The 12345-nt window shown below is 35.3% G+C and overlaps 1 protein-coding gene across 1 annotated transcript; it reads right to left on the reverse strand.

Annotated features, from left to right (window-relative positions):
* Positions 1–459: 459 nt before the first annotated feature.
* LOC107019460 (putative pentatricopeptide repeat-containing protein At5g13230, mitochondrial) lies at positions 460–11667 on the reverse strand. Its single transcript, XM_015219957.1, is given in 14 exon segments — positions 460–620; positions 623–742; positions 745–909; positions 912–995; positions 998–1129; positions 1132–1229; positions 1231–1641; positions 1643–1754; positions 1757–2294; positions 2296–2503; positions 2505–2567; positions 6079–6184; positions 11404–11433; positions 11436–11667. Coding segments are annotated over 14 exon segments (2460 nt in total).
* Positions 11668–12345: the final 678 nt, after the last annotated feature.

The raw sequence follows: 12345 nt of genomic DNA on the forward strand, positions 1-12345 counted from the left end.
ATAAAAGTCTCAAATTCTCATAAAAATCATAACTTTTCATAAAAAGGAAGTGGAAGACTAGTTTTGGAAATAAAATTAATTAAAAGGGAATCCTGATTAGTGGTGGCTCCAAGTAGGCGAGTCTAAAATTCTCTTTATATATATATATATTTATATATATATATATATATATAAAATTGAAATGTCATGTGTCTTTATTTGATTTACTAGTTTTCCACATCATGTGCATGTGCATTACACACACTTCTTGTTTTGATCAAGTGTTAGAAAAAATTTCAAATTTTAAGGTTAGAGTGTCTAATAGGAAATAAAGTTGGTTGAAGTGTCTAATTGAAATACGCATACAACTTTATATTGTTGTGAATGATTTAAGCCTTCATTTTATCAGCATTAGTCCTTGAGAGGAAAAAAACAAGTAAGTTTCATATAGATGGATACATAGAAAGACTAGGAGGTGTATTACAAGTAATCACCACATGAACAAGCTCCATTTTGGATGTGGTGAAACCTTCTTATATCTCTTATAACAATTTCTTGCTGCACAAATGATGATATAAACTTGATTTTTTCATGACAGTCCAAACATGTTCATAGATTTTTAATAATTAAAATGGGATTCAAGGCGGCATTCTAACTAAAGCAAAAGCTAAAACTAATATCTCACTATGTAACCATAGGAGGCGTATCTTTTCATCATCGTCCACATCAAGTAGAATAACATATGAATAAGGAACATAGCCTTCCCCTTACTTTTAAAGTTGAACCATTCAATCATTCCGTGTATAATTTTGATATCAGGATTTGAAGCATCACCAACAGAGTAATAATGAACACTGCCCTGGTTTTCAACCCAACTAAGTCCTGGTTCCTTCTTTAGTCGTTTTTTATTCATAGTTTTCCCAGCAAATCTAGATTACTCCACCTTTTCAAAGTGGCATACATATTTGATAACAACACCTAAGTCATTTCATCTTGTGGTACCAATTCAATCCACGTTGTCCAGCTGTTTTCCCAAGATCAACTTCATTATGAAGAACACAGGGACCAAGCAAAGCACGCCATACATTGACACTTGGCTCAAATGGGATGTCTTTGATAATTTTACGAGCCTTATCAAGGTGACCTAAGCTCCCAAAAGTAATTCCATGCATGTATAATGTTCAACGCAAGGCTCAATACCATAATCATCGAGCATCAAAGAGAGATAGGCATATCCATGATTGGAAGAAATTGCTACATGCTGAAAGGACACCAAGAAATGTTAATTGATTAGGTTTAACATGAGTTCTGCGCATTCTCTCAAAGATACTAAGATCTTTATTTTCAAGACAATGCATAGAATATGATGAGACCATCACATTCCATGATACAACGTCAAGAACAATCATCATTTCAAACACCAACCGAGCATCCTTAGTACTCCCACATTTTGCATACATATCCACTAAAGCATTTCCAACTGCAAGATCTTGATTGTAAATGGTTTTTATAGTAAACGAGTAAATTTGAAGACCTGGTTCCAATGCAGCCAGGGTTGCACAAGCACACAGCACACACGAATATGTCATAGATGAAGCTCGCACTTGAGCTTCATGCATATCAATAAACAGAGCTAGTGCCTTCTTTCCATCCCCACATTGTACCAACAATAATAGTATTACATGACACATCATTTATGTTTCCAGTCTCCAGAAATATGTCTAATGTATTTTCCACCTTTCCTCACTTGGCATACATATCAATGAGGGAATTCTAACAAACACATCTTAATCAAGCCCAAACATGGTCACATAGCAGTGGATTTGCATCCCAAGGTCTAAAGCCTCCACAAATGCACATTCTTACAGCACACTAGCAAAAGTAAACTGGTTTGGAACAATTAATACTCTCCTCATTTGGGAAAAGAACTTCTATGCCTCATCACAGCGGTCACTCTGTGAATATCGTGTTCTAATAAAACTACAATGAACTACATCACGCTCAGGCGTCTCTTGAAATACACATGCAACATCGTTCAAATATCCATATTTATAGTATAGGTCAGGCAACAAAATACAAATAGAAGAATCTATGTCATACCTAGTTTTCAGTACACATCCATGAACATTCTTGCCCACATCAATGGCCTGTAGACCAAGGCAAGCCATTATGACACTCATGGATGTGTAGTTGTTTGGAATCTAACATGCTAGCCTCATTTTGGAGAAGCATCCCAGTTCTTCTTAAAAGTAATCATTTTCTGCAGAGAAAGCAATCATCCTTGTCGAAGAAACCATGTCCTTGTAAATAATGCCAGTTAAAAACATCCCTAGAAGAATCAACAAGTCTAGAAACACAATAAGCATCAATAAGGGAAGTGATGACAAAAGGATTACAGTCAAATCCAAGCTTATAAATACATGCACTAATGTTCCAACTCATCTCTGCTTCGTTCATACCCACAAGCACTTTCAAGATTATTGTGAATACAAATGGGTTCAACTCATTACCTTCTCTATGCAATATAATAAAATTTCAACAGCTGAACATACTCCTCTGCCTGCAAATGACCGTGAAGTAATGTTTAACAACCCTAAAAAAATGAATATGCTAAGTAATGCTTAATGTGTCTAGAATGCCTACGATTGGATCGGGTTCACACAGATTGATGCGTGTAGAACCAGAACTCTTAACCCTTGCTACAGCTAAGAAAACTAACTTGGGGAGTTAGGTGAGCTAAAAATGGTTGGGTCCAACCATGTAGGGCTCTCGAATACGAAGATTTACTTGAAGGAGTCTTTACCGGAATTTAAAAGGGAAAATCTTAGGTTTGGAGGGTCTAGAGGTAAAATGGTCTTTTTAAAGACTAAGGTTAGTATTGTAATTATACTAAATATATGATAAGTTACTTAATCAAGAAGGTGGAGGGGCATTTTGGGGAGAGAGGACCGAAAATTGGCTCTTGAAGTGCAGTCTTGCTCCACCCGGGTTCGAACCTAGGTGGAAGCAATGAATTAAATTATTTTTAATTTAAGTTGGTAAATTAATGTAATTAATTTATATTTATTATTTATTAGCCTATTTAAAATAAAAGGAAATTATATTTTTAATAATTAAATAAAAAACATATTTGACTAAATCCTAAACTAGACTCCTAATCCTAAGAAAACTCTTCTCTCCCACGCTCATCTCTCTCTCACGTCTCTATCACTCCCACTCGCAATTCTCTGTGACAAATAACTTAAAAAAACAGTAGGTAAACAAATGTTCTTCACACTTGAAGAACTCACAACGAAAATATAAGAAAACAAACGAAATCAATCACTAAGGATTGAACCAAGACATCATTACATGATATCTACAAAAAAAGAAAAAGATTAAGACAAAAATGTATTAGAAGAGACTAAATTTCGAGCCTGTTGGAAATTGTAGTCTCGGCAGACTTTTAAATAAATGAGCTTCGTTTAATTTTTTTAAAAAAATGTGAGGTCATTGGGGATTGTAACCATGACCTCACTAAATTAAAATTTAATAAAAATTTCGTGAGAAAAATGCAAGGAAAAATTGATGTGGTGAGTGGGGATTGAACCCATAACCTCTTGAATGGATGAGAGAGTTAGGAGAAAAATAAAGGAGAAAATAAATGTGGATAGTGGGGATTGAACCCACAACTTCTTGGATAGGTGAGAAAGTTAAGAAATAAAATAAAAATAATTAGCTTGTGGGGGATTGAACCCACAACCTCCTTGACTTACACGAAAAAGGAGAGGAGAAAAAGAAAAGAAATATTATAGGGTTGATGGGGATCGAACTAGGGTCCCCCAAATCTGAATAATGCGATTATCAAATTTAAAATAAGACTAAGTGTTGTCCAAGGTATTCGAAATTGGGTTCCCTTTCCCAATTCTGTATTGACACATAAGTCATACGTAAGTAAATATTTAATGAATGCTGCCTCTAAAGATCGAAATCAATATCTTGGCATATCTACAAGATGCATAAGTCTTTTACCACATAATGTTGGGTACATATGAATCACTTAGACAAACTATGAATAAAGCCCCATGGCTTGTATGTACAGACCCTTAAGTCTAGCATACATTTAAAAGTAAGTGAAACTAAGATGTATGTAATGAAATGATGAACCCTAAAAGGTTAACTACGAGTGTAAAATACAATAAATATCCAAGTGCATTGGCATAAAATGAAATGAACAATTAAATGATGGAATGAACAATGAAATGATAAAATGAACAATGAAATGATGAAACCCTAGAAGGGTTAAGTAAGAGTGTGAAACACACCAAATGGCCGAGTGCATTGGCATATGATGAAATGAACATTCACGTAAAAAAGAGTGACTAACTATGAAGAGAAAATGTGCTAATGATAATGAATGTGGTGACAACATGATATGAGGCTAATGTAAAATATGAGAGAATTCTCAAATGAGCCTATGTAAATGTTACCAAAACGTACTCACCTATGAGAGTGTAAAGTTAATGAAGAGACCAGTCTATATGAACACTCTAATGAAAGTATTGAGATTAACACACTTAATACTAATGATGAGATGAGAAATCATCTATTGAGCGATAATGTCCTCATACTACAAGCCAGCTTCCATGATGTATGAGTTGAATGTAAATGAACTTTATACTGAGCACCGATAGACTAGCTATTGAGCGGTGATGCCTTCTTTCGGAAGGGCGAAGATCACATAAATATCATGAGATGAGACTGTCCGGCATGCCGGGTATGAGTCTCCTTATATCTCCTAGTCCTTTAACCAATACTGCCAATATAGGGATCTGGCGGGGTTCAATTCCCATGTAGGCTGGCATGTTTTGGGTCACTTTGGAAAGTGATTCCACCTCTTTTTGGTGTGGGGTTTCATGAGAATGGATTTCATGATGCTCAAATGATTTATGTCGGTTAAAGTTAAAGTTCCCAATGAATGAATGAGGCCAGCCTCAAATGATGCACCAATGAAACGGATGATACCAAAGGTGTTTGGATAGGATAATCAAGAGGTGAGTTAGATTAAAGTAATGACATTAGGTCATTCTTGGTCATTGCACAACGAACCCAATTAAATTCTCAAAATACATCCTAGGTATAGCTACTGTTTACATTAGCCCATGAATGAAATGAAATGAAGTATGAATGAATGAATGAAGCAGACTCTGTGTTTGCTAAAGCAGACTCCCTAGTTGAGGTCCCATATGTTGAGCCCTCTTTTTTAGGAAGTCTTAATGTCAAGTCCATGATTCCAAGGTCTCATGGCATACTAATGAACGATATGAACAACGTTATGTGTTATATGAATTATGATATGTGCTATGTGTACGCTGTTGTGTGTTGTGTGAAAAATGTTAAGTATGATAATGCATGTTACTCTCAAGGCATAACTTTCCTAATCCAAATTTGGAAAGCCCATAAACTTTCCTAATCCAAATTTTGAAAGTTTACTCACTTTCCTAATCTGAATTTGGCAAGTGCAATGACTTTACCTGCTATAATCATGTTGCTAGGAAAGAGTTATTCTTACTCATGCATGTCCTTGGTTGTGTGCTTGCATATACCCATAATAAGTACAAGTGTGTACTAACCCTATACAACTCTAAACTTTTAGGCGCAGACACAGGTGGACGCTAGAGCTACAGGATCAACGCTGCAGCTATCCGGACGTCGATCGTTCATCCAGACTTGGTAGACCCCCATGCTTTCGAGGATGCTTGCCCATTTATATTCTATCTTAGTTGTAGGATTGAGCTATTGGAGTATGTTCCACTAGAGTTTCTTTCTCGTTTTTGCTAACACATTGTATTGGGGCCATTTTGGCAAGTATTTTTTTATCGTTATAATAAACTGCTTTTTTTATTTGATGATAATACTGTTAGATGGTTGATGTTGAACAATTATACATGAAATAAAATGTTTAGTAAGCATGTTAGGAAACAAAAAGTTTCAAATAATCTAGCTAAAATTAATCTAGATGAAGTAAGAATGACGTATGTAGTCTTGTCTGCGACCTTTAAGAGGTCAACGACACCGGTCTCGTCTGGGTCCTAGACTCCGACCATGATATAATATTACAAATGAACCACATTTTTTGTAGACACTTCATCGAACAGTTGAACTGCATCGTGTAATAACTCAGACTTAACATAAAAGTAGAGAAAAATATTCTTGCCAAATAAGTCTATGATGAAATTCATGAGTATGCAGAAGTTTCCAGCAATGGAGGAAACATAGAACTTAACTCAGATGAATAATAAATTGTTAGGCTCAAAGAAGAGTAAAGGGAAAAGGGAAAATTCTCATTCCAATCATGTGTTTCACAAAGCTGTATCTAGCTATCTATATATAAAATACTGAAAACACACTAACTAGTTTAGCTGAGCTGTACATTTCATAACTAACTAATCTGCACCCACTATCACTAACCGTTCTAATAATAATGAACTTAACTAACTTGTGCCATGTCATTGATCCAGGTGAAACCATGTTATCAATCCATGTGCTGCTCATTCTCAACACTCCCCCTCAAGGTAGGTGTTAAAAAAACATTGATCATCCCTAGCTTATTTTTTCTACAAGATACTCATAATGTCCTCTACCTAGAGCTTTAATAAATTGATCAGTTTTTTGATCCTTCAAAGGAAAATATTCAGTCTTGACCACTCCTTCTTGAATTTTGTCCCTGATAAAATGTAAATCAATTTCTATTTTGCTTCTTCGTTTCATGAAAAATGGTATTTGCAGGAATTTGTATTGCTGACTTGCTATCACTCTGTAAAGTTACTTGCAATTGAACATTCATATCCAATTCTTTGCACAACCCAACAAGACATAGTATCTCTGATACCCCTGATGTCATACTTCTATATTCTGCTAGATATAGTAGTCTGCTTCTTTGACTTCCTACAGATCAACGAATTACCAAGCTTCATCACATAACATGTTACTGATCTTCTTGACATAGGGCATGTTGCCCAGTCTGCATCAGAGAAACCTCTAAGTTTGTTTGACTTCTTTGAACTCATAAGAACACTAAGTGCTGGAGCATTTTTAATACACCTCACAACTATCAAGGCAGTTTCCATGTGAGACTTCTTTGGATAGTGCATGAACTGACTGAGTGTGTGAATAGCATATGATATATCTTGTCTATTCATGGTCAAGTATAGAATCTGTCCAATCAATCTCTTTTATGGTCCTTCATCCTCTAACTTTTCATCACCCGTTATTCCTATGTGATCATCTAATTTAACTGTTGTCAACTTCTGATTGAATTCCATAGGTGTAGTTGCTGGATTAGATCCTGCCAGTCCTAATTTTGTAATTAACTCCATAGTATATTTTCTTTGATTCATGAAGATCCCATGCTTTGATCTTGCAATCTCAATCCCAACAAAGTACTTCATTTCACCAAGATCCTTTATTTTGAACTTGGACTGCAGTGTCTTCTTTTTTTGCAAAATGTGTTGATGATCATTTCCTGTTATCAGGAGATCATCTACATAAACCAATATCACCACCATCCTTGTATCAATCCTTTTTGTGAATAAGGAGTAATCATAATGACTTTGAGTAAAACCAGAATCAATTAGTGCCTTAGTAAGCTTCCAGTTCAACTGTCTTGAAGCTTGTTTGAGTCCATATAGGGACTTTTGCAGCCTGCATACTTGGTTTTCCCCTGGGTGGGAAAGTACTGTGGAACTTACATATATACCTCTTCAAGAAAATCTCCATGCAAGAAGACATTGTATATGCCTATTTGGAGAAAACACCAATTTTCTGAAGCTGCAAGTGCTAGAACATCCTTTACAGTGACCATTTTAACCACTGGAGAAATGGTTTCTTGATAATCTATGCCCTATTTCTGGTTGTAACCCTTAACTACTAACCTTTCTTTGTATCTATCAACATCACCATTGGCCTTGTACTTTATTTTATACACTCATTTATATCCAATGGGTACTTTATGAGGAGGTAAAGTAGTCAAGGACTAAGTGTTGTTATCTTAAAGAGCCTTAATTTGTTGATTAGTAGCAGAATCCATTTAGGATCCATAGAAGCCTCCACATAACTTTGAGGCTCCTTGAGGGAAGTGAGCTTGGTGAGAAAAGCTTGATATGTACCAGACAAGCTTGCATTGGACATAAAGTTGGACATAGGATGGTGACATGTATTGGAAGAACTAGTGGGAGGCTTATTACTGCAAATATACTCTTGCATCCATGATGGCTGAGTTCTCAGTCTAATAGATCTTCTAGGCTCCATATCATTTGCTGGGACGTGTGGTACTGGAAAGGACGTTCAGCAATGTCAGCAGGTGGAAAAGCCATATGTGCTGGATCAGTCAAAACAACATGAAAAGGTCCTAAGTCTATTCATAACCCCAGATGGAAATAATGTCAACTTGCAAGTTTGTAGAAGCTGAAAATGAAAAATAGATTCCCTAAATTATACATTCGTGCTAATAGAAAAACTATTTAGTCAACAAGTTATAGAGTTTATATCCTTTATGTGTGGTTCAGTATTCCATAAGAACAACCCCCATAGACTTAGGCTCAAACTTGTCCCCTTTGGTAAGATTGTTTGCAAAACATAAACATCTAATAGTATTCATGAGTTGTAGGGAAGGACTTCTACCATACAACAACTCAAAAGCTGAATTTCCATTCAGGACAGACAGTGGTAATCGATGGATTATGTAAATAGCATTATGAACACACTCTACCCAAAATTTGATAGGCAAATGACCTAGTAGTGTTATTGCTCTAGCAACATCTACAATATGCCTGTGTTTTCTCTGAACTAAGTCATTCTGTTGAGGTGTATGCAAGTAGGAACTCTCATGGATTATTCAATAAATTTGAAACAAAGCATTACATTTTGAGTTAAAAAACTGTGTACCGTTATCACTTCTAATAACTTTAAAAGTTGCACCAAACTGAGTTTTGGTTAATTCAAAAAACTGTTTCAGTATGACAATGACATCACTCTTTAATTTCAACCAAAAAAACCAAGTCATTATACTATGATCATCAACCAAAGTAAAGTACTGAAGTATCTTCTCCATTCATGATTACACACTCTATAAGGTCCCCATATATACATCAATAGGCATCACCTCTAAAGGTGTAACAATTCTATTGTTTCTAATAGGAAAAGACATTCTCCTTTGTCTAGCCAATGGACAAATAGTACAATCTTTTATTCTATTACTATTACTGGAATCAAAATTCATGTTTGAAATCTTCCCAAATACTTTGTCTGGAGCATGACCCAGCCTTTCATGGCCGACTGCTAAGTCTTCTCCTACAGTAACAATGTTAGACTGTACGGTTGCCAACATAGTTAACTGAAAATACTTTAGCTGCAACTGCCTCCTGTACAATCCATCAACAACTCTACAAATCCCCTTCACCTTACCACTGTGAAGGTCCAACATGAAGCGTACATCAAGGCAAACACTAACAAAACACCTTAAATCCATTGTTAGTTCTGAGATTGACAGAAGATTATACTGAAACTTTGGTATGTACAATGCATTTTTAACTTTGCTCCCATCTTCCAAATCACAAGAACCAATGCATGATACTTCAATAGAATTACCATATGGAAAATAAACCTTTCCTGTAAATCTGTTATCTATCATTCTAGTGTTATTAAGTAGGTTTTTGTTGTAAGTCATGTGATTGGTTGCTACAGAATCTACTATCCATTTAACATAATCAATGTTCTGTTTGGCTAGGAAAGAATGATGTATACCTTTTACATTTTTTTCCATCTGTCAAATTATCCTTGTTGATCAACTTCATCAGTTGTTCATACTTATTATGAGTAAACATGATGCCTGATTTAAGACCTGTTTCAGTTGCATTTGTCATACCGGGATAAGAATATTTCTCCTGACCTTGTTGCTCTTTATACTTCACTGCATTGGGTGCTGTATTGAAACCTCCAGATGCATTTTGATTTCCTCCCATTCTTCTCCTTCCACCAGTGTTTGATGGATACACATACACCTTCCACCATCTTTCAATCGTATGATCTCTTATTCCAGAATGATCACAGTAGAAGTCACTTTTCTTTCTATGCTTAAAATTGTTCTCAACATCTTTATAGCTTCCACCAGGTTTTCTTTGACTTCCATTAACTCTGTTTTTGTTGCTAAACAAAGTTGTTTCATCCATGGGTTCACCTTCATTTCTTGCTAGACAAAGTTGTTGCATCCATGGGTTCACCTACATGTACTGCCTTACTAGTGATTTATGACTTTCTTCAGATATCACCATTGAGTAATCCTTGTTCAAGCTTGAAATTGGAGTTGTCATTATGATTTGACTTTGACAATGCACATAGGAATCATTTATTCCCACCAAGAACTGCAAAAGTCTTTGGTATTCAAAATGCTTTATATATTTCTTCGTTTCTACACATTCACACCCAGGGCATGGAATGACAACATCAAATTCCTCCTAGAGACCCTTCATCTTTGAAAAATAACTCAAAACAGAGGATGTGCTCTGGGTCAAATTGTTTATCTCTGTATGCAGATAGAAACCTCTAGATCCATAAACCTTTTCCAACCTCTCTTAGGATATATCCACAACTTCTTGCACTTGAAGCATATATGATTCCACTTAACAACTCCTTGCACACAGAATTCATTTCCAGGGACAACACAATTGCATTACACCTTTCCCGCAATTCATGCAGAGGATCAACAAACTTATCGTTTGTGTACCTTCCATCAACAAAACCTAACTTGCTCTTTCCTACTAATCCAATTTTCATCGATCTACTCCACATCGCGTAGTTCTCTAGACTAGTTAAAGAGAAACAGATCAAATTGTTACATGCAGTATCACAAGCCTGCAAATAAAATGGATGATGATGATCAATACTTACCAGCGTGTTTAAAATCGTTTCAAGCAGCAAAAACAACTCTTGTAGTCTCCATTGTTACTCTTTAAAACTTCTTAAAATTGGAGAGCTGTGCCTCAACAATGGCGGATAATAGACAAGTACTCCAAACTACACTCTACTTAAGATCTATCTAACTCTGATACCGTGATGAATTCATGAGTATGAAAAAGTTTCCAGCAATAGAGGAAACACAGAACTTAACTTACATGAAGAGAGAATTGTTAAGCTCAAAGAAGAGTAAAGTGAAGAGGGAAAATTCTCATTCCAATCACGTGTTTCACAAAGCTGTATCTATCTATCTATATTTACAACAATGAAAACTCACTAACAAATCTAGGTGAGCTATACATTTCATAACTAACTAATCTGCACCCACTATCACTAACCGTTCTAACAATAATCAACTTAACTAACTTGTGCCATGTCACCAATCCAGGTGAAACCTCCATGTCATCAATCCATGTGTAACTCATTCTCAACAGTCTAAACATCCTCCTCTCTTTAAACATAGGAATTGAGTGCCTTTCCAACGATGAAATCCCTGTTCCTTATGCAATTCTGAAGGACATTGGCTTATGTAGATGAACCAAAAGATCAAATTTCAAAATTTGTGTATTGCTCTTTCGACAAGTAGAGGGATTGGGATGAGAATTGTCAGCGAAAAAACAGAGTCCAGCAATAGGATGGTGGAAAGGTTGCAAATCTCGTCCATGGCTATGTTCTGGCCAGTACGTATATCAGCATGCGTGCTTCGCCAAGACAACACAGGTTCCCCTATAGACATAGACGAACCCAATAATATGAAACAATAGGCCACTACTATTTAGTACTATCAATTTATGTGACTTAGATTGAGTTTATAATAAAAAACTTAAGAATAGAAAGTATTTTTAATTTTTGGCCAATATAAATTATACATATGCCTGTGATAAAATTACTTCACTAAGGATAACATAAATTTTTGAAGTTATATTTTTATTAAATATAAAAATGTGTTATTTTAATTGAAACTAAAAAAAAAGTCAAATAAATTGGGACTGAGAGAATAATACTTCTTATGTGCACCCAATTTATGTCTACTTTTTCTATTTGATTGTCTCGAAAAAATGTCACAATTGATAGGTAACATCAATTTTAACTCCATTATTTGAAAAACAATTTTTTTCCTAATATGATCCTTAGCTTTAGTCGTTAAATTATTAAATTATTTTTAAAAATTAAATACGGTTGTGCATAAATAAGCTCATATTTTGTTAACCGATCCATATTTAATAGGTTGGCGAGAGACTTTTTAAATGGGTAAAGTATGGATTGACACACATATTCAACCCATAAAAATATGGGTAAAATATGGATTAGCCAAATTTGATAAGCTTCTAACTTTTATTCACTCAAAATTCATGATATTACCAAATGTATTGT

Source organism: Solanum pennellii, chromosome 5, assembly GCF_001406875.1.
Source record: "Solanum pennellii chromosome 5, SPENNV200".
Classification (NCBI taxonomy): Eukaryota; Viridiplantae; Streptophyta; class Magnoliopsida; order Solanales; family Solanaceae; genus Solanum; species Solanum pennellii.